At 45.2% G+C, this 18,739-nt stretch overlaps 1 protein-coding gene across 3 annotated transcripts in view; it reads right to left on the minus strand.

The window, feature by feature from the left end:
- Window positions 1–18,739, minus strand: part of OXCT1 (3-oxoacid CoA-transferase 1) — a 1,005,602-nt gene that overhangs the window by 386,251 nt on the left and 600,612 nt on the right. For all 3 annotated transcript variants that reach the window (XM_069627204.1, XM_069627203.1, XM_069627202.1), the window contains one exon: window positions 5,930–6,002. In XM_069627204.1, the coding sequence (XP_069483305.1) occupies window positions 5,930–6,002 (73 nt within the window). The remainder of the gene's footprint in view (window positions 1–5,929; window positions 6,003–18,739) is intronic.

Here is an 18,739-nt window from a genome sequence, read left to right on the forward strand (position 1 = left end):
TCATTTTTCATTACACTCTTTTTTTGTTATACATATCATTGTCCTGCACCCTTTTATTATATAGAGTAAGGATTTGGCAATAGGTTTATTAGTATAGGCCATTTTGTTTTGACACTACACCGCAAGGACAGCATTTTCTTTACTTTGATGGTCGTAGCTTGCTCCCATCTTAGATTTAGGTTTAGATAAGGTGTTTTTCTCACCCATATACTTTTCAGTAAACACCCTTGGATTGTACTCCTTGTGTCTGTCGTGCTTCTGATAACCATGCCTTCCTTACACCACTTTAGAGTCTGCAGGCACATTTGAGCTCATTGTACCTTTCACAAAGGAGTAATATCCATTTGCATATCAGTCTTTGACCTGCCCACTTGAGCAGTCCAGCACCAAAATGCTAGGCAGTCCTCCTTTGAACAAGAGTACCAAGAGCAACCCCCCAGACATGCGTTTCGGCCTAGTCAGGCCTCATCAGTGAGGTGGAGCTGTGCCTCTTTCAGCACAGAGAGCAAGGGGTCCACGTCTGGATGACACTAGGAAACTTAGGATGACTAAGCCTAAGTCCCTTAAACAATCCATACCTAATCGTTTATGTTCATCTCAAATATGCATGAAGAGTTTGTATTTTTTTAAATCTTTAGCTGTTAATAATTCTTCACACTTTGCTACGTACAGAATTTATTCTCCCTATGGGTGCACTTTAAGATCCTCATTTTGGGAATTTGAGGGAGGCAGTAGGACGGTCTTAAACAAAAAAGAAGCCCTTTCAGTTAAGTCTCACATTCAGTGAAACTTATCCCAATTCAAAACGGATGACCAATGTCGGAATCCCATTAGGTGAGGATAAAACATTTCTCCATAAGAAAACTTCTAGCGATGACAAGTCAACAGCAAACAAGAGGTGGTAGATTTCCAGGCAGTAAATGAGGGATGGTATATCTTTCCCTTTGTATAACTTAATTACTGGTAAAAGGGAAACTTTCCCATATCTGCTATGAGAAAATGTCCCATATCTGTTATTAAAATGCTTCATTTGTGGCATTAATTGTATGGCTTTTAAAAAAAAAATTTAATTAGCACATTTTTATTCTGTCTAGCGGTTATCAAGAAGCCTAGATATTTCAGATCGTCTACTACATCGAGCTTCTGGTTATCCAACCACTAGTTGTATCTTGATGTTCTCCTGCTAGATGTGAAGTGTAAGATTTTATCACAAGATCGTTTAAACACGTATATTCATGAAATGCGGTGGTAACTTCCCATTCCTCACCAAACAGGGATATTCTGCCTCCCACAGGGGACTTATGGCCGAAGTGCACTTCAGAGAGGCTTTGTGCTGTGGATTGTGGAGGACACAGTGGAGGTGTAAGCGCCTCCTCTAGGTGCACCATGACCGCTACACCTATAAGGGTGACGCTGCCCTTGCCTGCCCCTTGGTTCTTGGCCTCTACCTTCATGTGCATAAGTGCCAAAAGATTAAAAAAAAAACTCCCCACCGGGCTTGCTTGTCATTGTTGCTGGACTACTAGCCTCAGCGAGTTGATAGTAGCCTTAGAGGCTTGGAACTTCTGCAATGACCCATCAGCCTTTGTGTTGAACAAGCTCATGCCATCGAAGTTGCTCGTGGAAATCAGTAACAAACCCAGACATCCTGACCCAAGAAAATATGTGCAGTCTGCGGTTTCTAGACCAGATTGCAGTATTTGATGGGAGGCTTATTTCCCTTTCTTGATAAGGGTATCAAAACATTTTTCCATCTCTACTTCAGGAAAGTGCTCCGACGCCTTCACCATGACCGCCCACAGGCCAAAGCTCAAGAGGCACTGAACCACCAGAGACCAAGGCTCGAAGAGCTGAACATCTTACTTCACCCCATGCATCCAATCTCTTACTCTCTCTTTCAGGGGGCAAAGATTGGAAGAGTGGTTTTAAGGATCGCTGTAGCAACCTGGACTACCAATCGCTGTGGGGAAGCCTGGACAGAAAAACATTGGGTCAGAGGGTGCCGTCCTGTGCTACTTTGCCAGGTTACAGTCCAGTGTGAGAAGTGAAGTCAGTTTGGCCCATAGTTCCATCGCCGGCCCCTCTACTGCCTGACTAGGATGCAACAGTGTCAATTTTTAGGACCCTCATCCAGGATGTCAGTCAAGTTATACCGCACCGGACATGAAGGGGCTGACATCCCTATGTCATCGACCACTTTCGTCATCAGATGCTGGCTTGCGACATGCCCGTGGTGCCCGCCGGGAGCATGGCCACCTATTGCGAGTGTGACGAATCTTTGGATGTCATCCCTCCTCTCAAGGGGGAGAACCCTTCTCATGTGGCAGGGGCGGTGCGGCCACAATCCAATAATCCTCCTGAGGTGGTGGGCCACAGAGGATCACATGGGGAGGGAACACCCTCATGGGATGATGGATCACACCATAGGGGAGACACTGTATATTTCTACCACAATCCCAGCACCTTCAGCCCCTTACCGTCTCCAGAGTTCTCCTCCATACTTATATGTATGCCAGCAAAGGAGAAGTTTATCATCCCTTTAATCAGAGTGCAGAGGAGCACCCTGCAAAACCGCAGTGAACAGACCAGCCTGTTCAATCTAGCCATATGCAGGGATCTAATAAAAAGGAAATTAGGACTTCTGATGAAGACCAGTCCTCCTGGTAGAAGCCATGAGGAAAGGGACCGTGTCAGCTGGACACGGGAAGAAAGCCAGGATGCCCTGGAAGAAGCAGAGAGCTCCGGAGCTGGTTCTGAGATGCAGCAAGGGACTGCAGGCGATAGGCGCTCCCGAGGCTTTGGAAGCACAACGGCTTCCTGAAGGACAGTGGTGATGCAGAGCCACTGCAGACCAAACAAAGCCGTCTTAAGCAACATGAATGCCCTCGCTGACGGAATGCGGACAACCTCGCAAACCAAGCAAATAACTACGAGAAGGAGCAGAGAAAGTGGAGGCAAGCAGAAAAGGGAGAGAAATACCCCGCACCTAGGGTTTGGGATTCTGATAATGAGAAGAGGGTGGCAAGTGAAGAAGGGGGAGGAATACCCAAACCTAGGTTCTAGGACCCTGAAAGTACTATTGAAGAAATGTTTACATCCTTGATCACAAATGATAGTGCTTGGCAGGAGAGTAAACCAAGCCTGCCCAGAAAGAGAAATCCCAAAGACAGGAAAGTCTTGGACTCGCACCCGTAACAGAAATACATTGGTTGCTTATCTTCATAGTCACAGTACCTGGGAGAAAGGTGAACCAGGCTGGCTGTGCAATAGGTAGTACTTGAAATAGCTTTTGCCATATTAAGCATGCTGAATAACTTAGCCTTTACTAAAATATATATGTAAAGAGACTAAAAGTAAGTGGCAGGACGCCATCCCTCTTGTTTGAAGTATCATTAGCTCTTAAGTCCTTCCACTTGTTTATGAGCTGACCCTCCAGTTACATAGATAGGTAGTACTTGGCAGGAGAGTACCCCAAGTCTACCTACAAGGAGAACTGTTGAATCTAAGTGAGTCTGGGACTCGCACCAATATAAGAACAGCTTTTACTCCTCTTCTTAATCACAGTACTGGGTAGTAGAGTGAACCCGGTTGACTGTGTAAAAAGAAGAGAAACCTGGGGATGGGAGACAACCCCAGACTTGTAAACATTGTGGCAATGCTGAGAGAAGGGAGATATTCTCTTATTGCCTTAAAGAAGTAGAAGAGGAATCAAGGGAAAGAAGGCATTTCCTCTTGGAACTTGATCTGGGCGCCTACTTCGGTATATGTAGCACGCACCATGCCAGTTATCTCAGTTCTTAGTTTTTCCCCTGCTCTGCAAAGGCCACAAGAGGACCGGACGGTGCAGGAGAGCGAATAGGAGTAGATCCTAGCCCTCTCTCTGGTGATAGACAGGTGAAAATTTCATTCAGGGCATCTGCCCCACCCTCCTGTCCAACAATGTAAAAGTCAGAAGCTTTGTGCATTGAGGCAGCCAGGCTGCCCTTATTATGGGCAGGTACATTACAAAATAGGTGGCACTGCACACATTTATTTAGGACAACAAAGAAATCCTTACATTTCATACAACATACAAAACAAAGCATAGCTCCCTGACATAAGTAGTATCACCCACACTCAACAGTCATTAGAAAAACATATCAATAAGCATTATATTATTTTCAAAATGAATGCCACATTATGCATTACAAATAAAGTACAGACCTTAAATCTCCTGGAAACTTAAAAGTGTTAAACAAATAAACACGGGATGTGTGTAGCTCAGAAAGGGATGCTTGGGCAGAAGCCAGGGTGCAGTGACTTAGCAGTTTAAATAGTAAGACTATATTATTTCCAATGGTGCTGCTTCAAATTAAATTGGCATAAATTCAGGAAAGATAAGCTAGGCGTGGTCACCAATAGAAAACCAGACAGCTAATCTATGTCCTTGACAGAGTGTGCTAGAAGTATGGAATAATTTGCCATCCCCAGAAGTGCTTTTTTCCAGTTTTTCAGGTTGCAAAAAGATGTCTTGTGATTTAGTAAATGTGGAAAACAACCAGTCATGCTGATTAGCACAAATGAGTTAATTGTGACAGGAAACGATCATGTGTTTCAGGAAGTGTTTATGATCAACGGAAACCAAGTGATGTATTTAACCTTTAAGTAAATTGGCCTATCAAAGTAGAAGGTTCATATTAGCATAAAATGGTGTAATTATTGCCATTTTATGGATGCAGAAATGCAGTGAGATTATTTTTTCAGCCTGTAAGACAATTGATTAAACAAGATGCTCCCAACCAGCTGTCTCTTCCTTGCATGATGTGTATTTATTTTCAGGGATGGCCGATTTCAAGGAGTTGTGGCTAAGAGCTAGCCTCTTTAACAAGAGGAAGAAAGCACAGAAATGTTCCCGACTTTCCCGAATTGTTTATGGCTTTAATGAGCATGTACAAGAATCACAGATGATGAGTATAATGTGACAACAAACCCCTTACTAGGTAATCATTTCAGATGTTTGGGTAGAGGTAGGTGCCAAAACAATTAAATTGTTCTGCTAATCAAAGGTTAAAGCCGTTTGCACTGATATCTGTGTATGAAGGATACAATCAGCAGACCTAAGCTAGGTGCTTTTCTCAACCATTTAGGATTTGTTAACAAATTAAAGGCAGGTGTTGATTTTAGTTCCTGGAAAGGGTTTGTCCTGTAAGGCAGTGCTATTTTTCACCTAGCTTTATGCAAGCTATTTATAAAATAACACTGCTCTGTAAGACAAAGGCAACTTTCAAGTGTGAAAAGCAGGCATTTGAGCCAATTTGCATGCCCGCAATGCATTGCTCAGTGGCTCTGAACTGGAGGTGAACTTCCAGTGATGACTAATGGGTGGAGTGGGGCCATGTGCCACTTGGCTGAAATGGCTTATTCCACTTTCATATTTCAGATAGATGGCTACTTTTATAAACCCTCACACACACACACATTGGCTCCATAATAGTAAAGTATTTCGTGTTTGCATGTTAAATGAAGGCATGTTGATAAGAGGTTCAACAGTAGGATCGGTCTCTCCACTAAATGCTTTGTCATGCTTACAAGGACAAAAAGTGAGTAAGCAGGGGAAATACCACTTCACATGCAAGTCCAAGCTCTTGGAGGATGCTAATTTAGTTCATTTACCACACTACCATATGCACAGGTCTACACCAGTTAAGGATTGTGTGCTGCATAGTTAGCACCACCAGCTTCACACTCAGAATTACAATTTTACTGTGGTATCGCATGCCAGCATCTTGTAGAATGAAGCAATAGGTTGTGATGATAGTCTTGAAAGCAGTGATGATGTAGTCCACTAGAAATGTAAACCATACACCCAATAATTGTGGTGGCAAGATGGCAAGTAGTCAATAGTACACATTTTGTGAGTAGAAAAAGGTATGGTGCATTTACAACCTACCCTCGAATCATGGCAAAGGATTCATCACTGGAGAAAAAAGAAGCCCCTGGAATGACAGTGACCGTTTCTTTCCCTAAAATAAATAAACAAACACATACTTAGTTCCTTTTGTACAATTAACAAATGATTATTTTTAAACAATGACCATGACCAGGCTTCGCAAAGCCTGAAATAGGAATTTTATTCAAGCTATGAATCATTCTTTGTACTGCAGAGATATAAACTGCAAATTAACCACAGATGGCTCAAAGAACACTTCAACTCGCATCGGTGGTTCAAGGGTTTTTATTGATTTCTTTGGTAGGGTGATGGGGCTGTCCCTCCCTATATTGCCTAGATATGGAATTTCCCACCCTAACCAAGGTATCCCTAATACCCTGGTTAGTATATAGAGAATATAGACACCCGTCTATTCTCTAGACTGCTATTAGTGAGAGCCAAAATGCAATTGCCTTATCCATCTAGACTTACTCCAGGACTTTCTAAACTAGCAGTGCACTTTCCATGGTGTTAGTAACTAAAAAGGATAGGGAATGTACTGTTCAGCCATTCTCCAGACTCAGTCTCCTTGCTCCCATGCCCTGATATTCCTCTCCCTGTTTGGGACAGGTATTCTCCCCTTACTGCTATCCTACGTCCAACTCACCGTCTCTCTCTCTTTTCCCCAGGTTTTCCTCATCTGTCCCTCTGTTATCTCTCACTGCACCTACTACCTGCCTCCTGCCTTTGATGTTAGAACTCCCTCAGCCACTCAACTACTTCCTCATCCACACTTCTGCTCCCTTCTCAAACCCCGCCCTGTACTCAAACACCCTCCTTTTCCTTTAATATTTGCTTACCATTCAGCCACTTCACTGGGACACTTTATACCAATGGCTGCCATTCTACCAACACATTGGCCCTGCTCATTGAAAAGGGAAGGGACTTTACCCGTAACTTCCAGTGTTTGTAACACCTCCCGGCCGGGGAAGACTGGTCCAGATTGACCAGGGCCAGTGTTCTAATGGGGTAGGAGCAGGAGGACAAGAGTGACAACACAAAAGTGTGGGTTGTTCTGGTGAGGTTAGAGCAGGAGGATGCAGTGGACCAAGAGACAGGAGGAAGAACGGTAGGCAAAGGTGTGGAGGTGAATTGAAGAAAGGTTAAGTATTGTTTGGAATGAGCAAATGGTACTGTTTGGTGAGTGTGTGTGCAAAGTGGGAGAGTGGCCCAGTTTATTTTAGGGGCCATTGAGCAGCAATCTCCAAGGAAAGTGGTAGTTTATTGTGCAAATGCTGCTCCAAGGCAAGTCTTTGATAAAGTGCACTTGGTACAGCTGCTTGGCTCAAGTGTGCACAGTTGCTAAAGAGTAGTGCGTGGCAAGTCAGGTGGCCACCTAGGCTCTCCTTTTCTTCAACTATTGGCTCCCTCTCTCCCTGCTGGTTCGCATCCTCATACAATACAGACAGATAGAATGAGCCGCCAAAGGGTTGAATTCTCTCGGGTGGAGTTTCCATATTGCTGCTGCATTAGTTTTGGTTCTAGTGAAAGAATATAGCCATAATGTTTTTCAGGAGGCTTGGGTGAATGCTTGTTGAAGCTCCTGGGTAGAGGACAGGAATTGGGGCTTCACTGTGAAGGACTGCCATCTGGCAAGGGTGCTTTTAATATAAGATTATGCAGGTAATTCAGTCTCAGAAAAGTGCACCTGCTAACCAGAACCTCCATTCAGCAAACCATGCCAAAGGCATAGTGTACATCTGTGCCCTGGCTAAATCAGTATCCTGATCTGCAGTGCCTGCTCTCCATTGGCTTGAATCAGGTTCAGGGGCCACAAGTGCCCTCTTGAGAGCTGCAGTGACAGCCAAGTCACTCCAGCGCAGGGGCTGCATTAAAGATATGAACCTCGGCTCCCAAATTCAATAACTATGGCAGTTACTATCCTGGTGCCAGCTGTAAACCTATATATAAGCCATAACCTAGTTTAAAGGTATGGTGACTAGTGTCTCTCAATTATTAAAGCCACATTGGATTGATATCATACATGTGTCAGTACCAGCTCAGCTGAGCCAGGCCTATGTGTATTCTGGTCAGACAGCCCAACCCTGCCACTAGCAGAGCAAGTGACCAAATATCTGCATCTCCTTTGTGAGGTCTAGTAATACCTCTCTCCAGTAGGACAGCCTCTCAGCAGGAGCTGTCCTGGGAAACTAGAATCAAAGGGCACAACATCCCAAAAAGAAAAACCTCACACCAGGGTGCTGCATACGATACATCCTTATATGCTATTGAAAAGGTAAGGGGGTGGAGTTCATGAACACAGAGGGAGATCAGCATAGTTGGAGAAAGATTCCACCATCTATCTCTCGTTCCTTCCCATCTCCTTCACTTCCTTTAGCACAAAGCCCTTTGGATATGATGTCAAAATGCAAAGACCACTTGTCTCAAATACAGGAATTATAGCCCTTGAAGCAGGTTTCCTTTAGTCCAATCACCTATGGGTGTTTGACTATAAAAGTGTAAGTCTCCCACTCCTCCTTTGATTCACATTTTGATGAACACAAAAGAATTCCTGGACCTCTGTTGGGAGAGATGACTATCCAAATCACTCTGCCACTTAGGAAAGAATGGGTTTTCAAGGTAGAAGCATGCTCTGCTTCCTAACCATCCCAGGGCACATTGGGGGTGACCTGCTGCTGGAGCAAGACTTGCCTCTCTGCCAGTCACACTGGAACCCAGGACCTCACTGGAGGTGATGGACCTTTGCAGGTGTTGACCAGCCTCTCCCGGGATTGGGAGAAGAACAAGTACCTAATTTATCCACGAGCCCATGGATTGGGAATGACCAGCCTCACCGTTATAGTTTAAAAACAGATTAGGTAAATATTGCCTTACTTCCTTTAATTACCATTTTTGTAAATACAAAGCCAAGTTAATTTTTAAACAGAAGCATTACTCCTTCCCACCACAAATTGTCTGGGTAATGGAGGGAGAGCAAGAATATTCTATTAATTGTCACTTTGCAACCTCGCTTAAAAGTAGTAGCTATCAATGGAAAGTAATAATAGCAACTGGAAGTGACCACAGGCTAGTGTGCTGAACCAGCATAATAAATCACTAAAATGTATTGCAAGAAACAGCAGCCTTTGGAAAGTTTTAATTTATTGGTGATTTGTTAGGCACTTATTGTGGAAGCTACTATTATAAAGTGCTGCCTTAGATTTTACTTCAATACACAGAGGCAACTATTACACTTTAACTTCCTTTACTCTTCTTTCAGCATTTGCTGCATTTCGCAGAAACCCTAAGCATATCTTATACTTTGTCCAAATGTATTTTAATAATGTTGTGGAAGTCAGTTTACCAATCTAGTCCACAAAGGGCGGCAAGACCCAACTTCCTGCCATGACCAGATCTTTTTCTTAGCTGCTCTTTCAGCAGATAAGTGCTCTCTTTATGTACTTTTTCTATACTTGCAATGTATTAGTTAACATTGCTTAATTGCTGCTATGTTCATGATTAATAATGTGGACTATGTCTTTTCATGCATGTGATGTAAATGGAGTTTTAGCCATTTGGCTCTCTGCATCCTCCTGCAGTGTCTCATAAAACGGTGTCATTATTAGTGCGGCAGGACAGTGCTTGAAGTTTTTCCCCTGCTGCCCTCGTTAACATAACGGTCAGATAGGAATGCGTGTGCATGTGCATTGCTTCCTATGCCCAATATAGCAAGCCGTGACACCATGGGAACCCCTGTAAGAAATTGCACACATGCACCAACACATTCCTCTGTGGCTCGCTTCTGCACAGCACACCCATTTTGTGACACTTCTGCTCTGCAGAAGTACAAGGATAAGTAGTGGCTAAACCACCTCCTCCACTCCCACACTTCTACAAACCGGCTCAGCTAAGAGATATAAGACCTTCACCTTTTGTGGCAACGTGAGCCCAGGGAAGGCTATACTCTCAGCGGTATCACCCTATTATATCGCAAATCATTTCTGCGAGGTCAAAAACCTTGCATGGAAAACAACTATTATAAACTTAATAATAGATGGGGGGGTTGGGTTGGGGTATGGGGTATTTGTTAAAATGGGGGGCTCTGGAGGGCAGTGGGGGGTCTCCCTTTCAGAAAGGGTGTGAATGTGAGCCAGTAACAACACAAACAGCAATAGTACCAGTTACAAAACAAAAAAATACCCAATAAACATTTTATAATATACATACATTTCATTTTATTTGATTTTTTGTGAAAAACCAGAGGGTGTTTCACAACCTAGTTCCCGGGGATCCCATAGTCAGGTGGCCAGGGAAAGGCCATCGCTTTTGGATCCGGAGCCTGGAGGTAGACAAGCGAGGAAAGATCACCTAGGTAGGGGGTCCTTGGGGAGAACCCATCTAACCTCTATCCCATAATTTCTCCCCACTTTATCTTGACAAAAGTACTGTGTCAAGGAAGATGTGGAATGAGGTCAGAAAGATTACCTCCCCTGACTTGCATTGGCCCTGTCTCAGTAATGAGGCCAGGCAGAGTCATGCACGTAGCTCTAACAAATAACACCTGTCACTTATTAACACTCCCTGTGAAGATAATAGGTGGCGCACACAGGCACACTTTGAGCGAGGCTGGGTACGAGAAGAAACATCTCTTCCTAGGATGATGTAAACCAGGCTAATCGACAGTTGAGAGGATCGAGAGAAAGCCAGGCGAGATTTGCATGATTTCGGGAAGCCGTGAATGTTCGAAGAGCAAAGCCGAGCGAGCAGAGGAAAGAAGAAACCTTAAAGTTGCCAGAAAGCAGCACATGACTCTCCCGGGTGAACGGCAGAGTTGGGGAAGAGCAGAGGAGGCGTTGGCAACGGCCTTGAGCTGCAGGATAAAGATGAAGGACTGAATCCAATTATCACGGTCGGTAAGTTATCGAGTGCAATAAAAGTCTGGTTGATGTTAAAGGGAAAGTGACTGTAATTTGAAAGTTGAAGGTTATGTGTGTGCCGATAAAACGCAAACGAAGAGAACAATTGTTGAAAGAAAAGGATACAAAGTAGCAAAGTGGTCCTGCGAGGGGATGTTGCACATTTGAAAGTCTCTGTGAAATGTTATGAATTTTGAAAGATATTACAGCATAGATGGTTGCTTAGCTTACCATAAGTGGCACATTTCTGAGGTTTTTCGGTTTTACTTGTAACCATAACATCCCTTTAACAAAGATTTTTCATTGAATTTCATAGGTTTTTATTGGTGCAACTTAACTATAACGTCCCTTTAACAAAGTGTTTTCAATGAATTTCATTGGTTTTTACCAGTGCATGCTAATTTCCTACAACTTACTAATATCATGCTTGTATGCTATACCAATATAGCAAACATTGTTTCCAATTTACAAAGTTTGACATTAAACCTCTGCCATTTACCACCTTCTAGCATCATTTTTAACACTTCTATACACGGTTTGCAACTTTGAGTTTTTGCGTCAGTTGACATTCGTGACTGTCCGACGTCACCGCGAACCTTCAGGACAGTGTCACGTGACCGAATCCCTGCATGTGACATGATGACATATTCACGAACGCACCAGCGCTTCGCGGACAGTTCGGAACTGCACTTTCTACTGATCTAGGAACTTTCAAGATCAACATTTCCCCTTGCCCAGCTCCTACACCTATTCTTACTCATTAACCATTAACAATCTAGTACACAGCACATACTTGGAAGACTATTGGCAAAACCGCTATTTATCTTAAAAATGGAATCTGGTATTGCCATCCCTCCTCCCCAAGAGCCAAAACCATCACCATCTGGAGAATCTACACAACAAAAAAGCACAGTACTTCCAAAGACAATGAATAGGACCAAGAAGATGAGGGGGAAGTGCTTTCCTCTATCACCACGAGAGAATCATGGGTGTGGCAGTTCTTTACCACCGTTGGGAATGTACCAAAGTCTAAAGCTACCAAACTGAAATGCACTGTACTCAGTACTCCTACGGGACCGCCTCCATGCGCCGCCACACCCAATCCAACCACTACAATGCTCTCAGAAAGGCTGTTCCTTCTTAGCAAGTAGTAGGCTGTCTTCCTCTACCTCATCTTCCTCAGCCAGTATTGTAACCACACAGCCTACTTCTGTGGGACACAGAATCCCACCAGCTACCTTGAGGCTGTTGATCCATATCTTTCAAAGACAACAGTCCTCTGTATATACTGCAACACACCACTCTACAGAGGGGAGCAATTTCAAAGTGCTTTTGAAGCTGTAATCAAGGAGCATGAGAAAAACTGCCCCCCTACCTTAGAAGTAACACACATGCAACATCTTACCCTGTCCACCTGCCCCCCCATATTAGTGCTCGATGCCTCTTCCCTCATTTCCCACCACACCTTACGTTCTAACCTCTCCTGCAACAACAGGTTCCGTTAGGAGCCACCTTTCACAGTTAAAAATAGAACTATAAAAAAAATATAGACTCCATCTACTTTACATTTCTCAGTAAAGTACATAGACTCAATAGGATTTTCCAACATTTCCATTAGCATTTTGTGTTATGCTAATGGGAATAATGTGGCGTTCATCCCCCGTTCCGGGGACTGGAACAGGTGATAACAGCCCGCCAGCCCAAGTTATCGGCCCATTCAAAGCAAGGGTGGATAATGAAGGCTCCGGATAGTTATACCCCGTTCCAGCTCCTGCAATGAGGGATGAAGGCCATTAGCATCCCGGGTTGCCAAAGCGGTAACCCGGGGAGCTAATAAAAAAGGATTTTTCTTCCAACACCGGGACGCACGTGGCGTCCCAATGTAGGAAGGAAAATCCTTTTCCAAGATGGCCAACATGAAAGGGAAGGCGGGGCTCCATACAGAGCCCCTATTCCCTTTCCATGGTAGCCTGCGGAAGGCGAAGAGAGAACCCTATGACCATATTACCACAAGTACATTTATTTTCGCTTTCAAACCTATCCCAATTTCGAAATACTTTACCACATAGCCGGTTCCTGGTGGACATGGCCACTTTATCCCCAGTGGTCGTCTCTCGTGGTCATGGCCAGTAGCCAGATTGTCCGGGTCATGACCTTATGCCATGACACGGACAACCTGGCCACTGCCCATGGTTTATGGCTAGTGGATGGCTTATAAAACTTTGGCGCCACTCAATGAAACTGCATGAAATTTTGGAATTTCATTCTAGACCTGATTCTGGATGTTTTCGAAAAGCGTGGTGCTGTTTTATCAAGAGAGAACACAGTTAGAGGTGGGGTCCCAAAATATTGTAAAGGCTGATAAATGTGGTGCTGTTTGACAAATCTGCACAAACGTTTGCAAAAAGATTGTAGCTCTAGATATAAGTGTTTTTGCAAAGTTTGTTGGGATTTTGTCAAGAGGGAGCTAAATTAGAGGGGTGGTCTCAACATTTTTAGATGGCTTATAACTTTGTTGCTGTTTGATGACTGTCGACAAACGTTTTCAGGAAGATTAGAGACTTGCCCTTGAATGTTTGTGCAAAGTCTGAATGGATTTTGTCAAGTGAGGGGTGAGTCATGACTATTGTCTGTACGCACATTTTGACACTTTTGAAAAAATTTAACATGAGTGGATTTTCAGCAATGTAAGGAGCCTTGGCAAGGTCCTGAAAGCATGGTTTTGCAAACTTGTCCGTGTTTTATCTTTTGAAAAGTGTCATAATGTAGGTACAAACAATAGTGATATACCTTTGGTGACCGACCTGGACAATCTAGCTACTGGCCATGACCATGAGGGACCAGCAATGAGGTTAACGTGGGCATGACCACCAGGAACTGGCTATGTGGTAAAGTTTTTCAAAATTGGGATGGTTTGAATGGGGGAATAATCTGCTTGTGGGTACAGGTTAAAGTGCTGGATGGGATTGCAGCAAATATGCATGAGGAGGGTCAGCATGAAGTGGAAAGCATGGTTTTGCAAATATGTCCTGTGCATTATTTTTTGGAATGTGTAAAAATGCAAGTAACCAACACAGTGATATAACACTGGTGTCTGGGCAATGGGCCTGGACATCAGCAAGGAGAAGAACAAGTTACTTACCCCTGGTAACGTTCTTTCGACGTATGTCTCGGGAGGATAGCTCAGGGGCAACATGCTCGCCTTGGAAGCAAGACAACACGGAATAGCACAGGTTCAATCCCCGGGTCCATGCTTAGAAACCTCTGGTTATTAAGCGTGTTATAAATAACCCATCATATTCCTCATCTTTGACATTGTAGTGTCCAGCTTCGGCTGCTTCGGAAATCTTCGGCAGAGGGTGCCCTGCATCGATGGAGTTGAGTCGATGTCCCTCGGAGGCCTCGTTGAGGGTGACGTCATCGGACGTTATAAGTAGCACGCACAGTGCCCGTTGCCTAAGTTCTGTTTTTTCCCCCGCCTCGTGTAGCACATATGCCCATGAATCGGGCCTGACCGTGCTCAGCCTTGTTGTAAAGCTGTAATAGCATAGGAAATTCTACTTAGGGGTAGATAGGGAGGGCGATGATGAATATGTTTGAGGAACATCCAGTCGAAAGAAAGTTACCAGGGGTAACTAACTTGTTCTTCGAATGGATTGTGTCCTCCAACGTAGTCCTCATCTTTGGCAGACTCAAAAAGCAGTATCAATGACTGGAGGAGGGTGAAGAATGTTGGACATTGAAATTTAGAAGGCAGAGTAAAGCACTGCCTTACCAAACGCAACGTCCCGAGCATGGGAAGTATCCAAGGGATAATGCTTAGTAAACGTGTGTATGGAAGACCACGTTGCAGCATCACAGATTTTTTTAATAGGGACACCCCTTTGTAGGGCTGTCAACGTAGCCATGCCTCTGGTGGATGAGCACGCAAGCCCTCAGGAGGGTCCTTGCCCGTCAATGTATAGCATTCAGAAATAGCGAGGATGATTATCTAGACAAGGTCAGTTTAGAAACAGACAGGCCTAGTTTGTGCCCAGTATATCCCACAAAGAGCTGGTCGTCCACTCTCACCCTGGACATTCTGGAAATATAAAAGCTTAACGCTCTCCTAGGGTCCAGCCTATGAAGCCTTTCCTCTTCCTTACTGGGATGCGGAGGAGGAAAGAAGTCAGGTAGCACAATTTTCTGACTTAAGTGAAAGTCCGAAACTACCTTAGGTAGGAAGGAGGGTCTTACTTGCAACACAACCCAGTCCTTGTGAAATATAGTAAAGGGTTAGTTAGAAGAATATGCCTGCAACTTGCTCACTCTATGTGCAGATGTCAGAGCAACAAGTAAATTAGTCTTAAAGGCCAACAACCTCAACGGGTATGAGTGCAAGGGTTCAAATGGAACACCCATCGGAAACTTTAAGACCAAGTTAAAGTGCCAAACTGGAACCTGAAAAGGTGATGGCGGAAACACATTCATGAGCCCTTTTAGAAACGGAGTAACCAGTGGAATCTTGAAATAAGAGCATTCCTTGGATGAGCGCTTAAAGATTGAGGGCGCTGCCAGGTAACCTTTAATGGTTCCCATCTGAAGATCCTTGTGTTCCAAAGAAAGCAGAAATGACAAAACATCCGGAGTTGAACATTGAAAAGGATTAACATTCGCACCAGTCGCAGAACTTGTTCCAACGGCAACGGTACAGAGACTTTGTTGCTAGCCTCCAGGCCAAAAGCAACACCTCCATTATGTCCTCTGGTAGGTCCCAATCCTTATAACTCTACCTTCCAGAAACCATGTGTGAAGGTTGATATTCTTGATCTCTGGATGGAGAACCCGACCCTCCTTGCGTGAGAGAAGATCCTCTCTTTGGTGAAGAAGCATCGGAGGACAGATGGACAAGTCCAGGAGATCCGGTTACCACAACCTCCTGGCCCAATCCGGAGCAATGAGGATCATGTGGGTCGCAGACCGCCTTATCCTCCTGAGAACTTGAGGAATGACAAGAACTGGAGGAAACGCATACAATAGTGGGAATACCCAATCCACCACGAACGTGTCCAATAGAGCTCCTCTCGGGGGAAATTCCATTGAGCAGTAAAGCTCGCACTTCTGGTTGGCACCAGTCGCGAAAAGATCCACTTGAGGGGTTACCCAAAGGGCGATGATCTCTAGAAGGACTTCTTGAGCTAGGTTCCACTCATGGGAGACTGCGCTCTGCCTGCTCAGAGCATCCGTCGCTGTGTTTTCCTCTCCACCTAGGTAAAATGCCGCTAGGTTGATAACCTTCTTGAATTGCCCATTACCAGAGCTGCATTGCCCCTCTGCACAGCGATAGTGACCCAACACCACCTCTCTTGTTGAGGTAATGCAGGGACACTGTTGTCTATCGTTATCAGGACATTTTTCCCCCGTACAGACGGCAGGAAAGCCTTCAGTGCTAGCCTGTTCGTTCTCAGCTCCAAAGGATTGTTGTGTTGTAGTTTGGACTCCGATGGAGACCAATGACCGCTGATGGTCAGATCGTTGGCATGTGCTCCCCACCCTGTGAGCAAAGCACCCGTCACTATAGTTATCTCCGCCCATGGTTGCCAAAATGGTTCCCCCTTCCTAAGATTTCCCTTGCAGGCCCACCACAGAAGATCCTGTGAGACCATGACCGGAATCTGAAGGTGATCCGACATCTTGCCTGAGAACTGGGACCATTGTGTTCTGAGAGCCCATTGAAGGTATCTCATTCTCAGGCTGGCCTCTGGCACCATGAAAAATGCAGGATGCCATGGGGCGTAGCAACCTCAGGAATTCGAAGGCCAGAAGACTCTGGGAGTTCTGGAATTTGGTTACCATCTGGGGAATGTCTTGAGCCCTCACCGTGGGTGGCCAGCACTTCCCCAGGGATGTGTCTAATACAGCCCCTATGTACTGGAGCTGTTGGGAAGGTGTCCCATATGGGACTTCTTGAAATTGAGGGAGAAGCCCAGCCTGTGAAGGGAGTGGCAGGTGACGCTGAGATGATCCAAGGCTTGCTCGGGAGAATGCGCCCTGATCAGCCAATTGTCCAGATATGGGTAGACGTGAATTCCCCCTCTCTCCTGAGATGCGCAGCCACCACCATCATTAGTTTGGTGAATACCCTCGGGCAGAGGTCAATCCGAATGGCAGGACTCGAAACTGATAGTGCGAACCGCCAACGGCGAACCTCCTATTTCCTGTGTTTGAGGTGTATCGGCACATGAAAATAAGCATCCTAAAGGTCCAATGACACCAACCAATACTGAAGTTGGAGGGCCTGGAGGATCTGAGAAAGAGTGACCATCTTGAATTTGTCCTTTCTGAGGAACTTGTTCAAATTCCAAGATGGGTCTCAGTCACCCGTCCTTTTTGGGAATAAAAAAATATGAGGAATACCTACCCTTGTTCCTCTCCACACAGGCACTGGTTCTATAGCACCTTTCTCTAGCAGGGTCAATATTTCCTGCACAAGGAGAGGAACCGAAATCCTGAAAGAGTGATTACCTGGTGGATTGTCGTGAGGCTTCTGTATAAAAGGAAGGCAGTAACCATGGGCTATTGTTTCCAGAGCCCACACATCTGAAGTAATGGCTCGCCAATCTTCGAGATGCTGAGACAGCCTGCTGAGACTGGTGAGCTGTGACTCAAGGCATCAGAGCGGTTTAGAAGCAGCAGTTGCAGAACCTGATGGCAAAGTGGCTGCTGCTTGAGCGGGCTTGGCACCCCTACCTCGACCACCACGAGGGAACTTACATTGGCCTCTTTGACTGGCCACTCCTCTCACCCTTCCAAATGAGGAGTAGTAGTGAAAAGATCAACCCTCCCAGTGCTGTCCACTAGGACAAGGCTGAGGTTGTCGAACAGCGGCGCCCAAAGATTTGGCGGATGCTTTAGAGGTCTGCAACTTCTCAAGACCCAAGATGAGACCCGTCAAATGGCATGTTCAGAAGTCGAGTCTGCACATCTGCTGCAAAACCTGACTTCCGCAACCACGCAAACCTGCGTATCACAGTGCTCGTAGCCATGGATCTGCTGATGCTATCTGCAGAATGCAACCCAGACTGAAGGGACTTGCACAAGGATTCCTTGCCATCTTTAACAATAGCCAGAAAGACGCCCCTTTCTTCCCCTTCGGGAATACGCTCTGCTGCCATAGAGATGCACTCCCACAGAGTGAACGGGAATTTTGCTAAGGCACAAGTGGAGTTGGCCGATTTCAACCTTACGTTGCCTGTTTTGAGATAGCCATGGCTGCATGAACCACCAAACTCTCAGGAGTGGGGTGAGTGGACAGGTAGCCGGGGTTGCTACTGGAGGGGCAGTATTTTCTTGTCAGAGACTTGTTCACTGCCGGATTAGTCTCTGCGGTTTCCCAATTTCTGGCCACCCTTTTTTGCAGAGTCACATGAAAGGGCAACACTGGATCTGTAGGAGGACCCTGATACAAAATGACCATTAGATCATCCTGATCAAAATGCACAGAAGGCCTAGACCAGACTCTCAACATAAGGCACCTGTAAGAGGAGTCGGCATGCTCCCCTGGCTCTGGTATTCCGAACTCCAGCTCTGGAGAAGTTTCTATACCAGATGCATTATGCAAGGTATCACATAGATCCTCCATCCTACTCTCCTCCGAAATGAGGCACTCAGGCACATTAGAGGTCCCAAACTGGAGACCAAAAGGATCCTCCTCCTCATCCGAATGTTCCTCCTCCTCAAAAATTGAAGTGAGCGACTTAAAAAAAAATAATCCTTTTTTAGGTAGAGGGGTACACGTTTCTCATGAGTAGTACCCAGTGGCTGCACTGTCATCGACTAGTAACTGCCTTTTTCAGAGGTTCTACAGCCACAGGCAACCGTGCCGGGAAAACCGGCCCAGATGGGGCCGATGGTGTCAGCGTGGACAACGGCTTTG

The sequence above is a fragment of the Ambystoma mexicanum genome, chromosome 6p, assembly GCF_040938575.1.
Source record: "Ambystoma mexicanum isolate Mex_15411 chromosome 6p, UKY_AmexF1_1, whole genome shotgun sequence".
NCBI lineage: Eukaryota > Metazoa > Chordata > Amphibia > Caudata > Ambystomatidae > Ambystoma > Ambystoma mexicanum.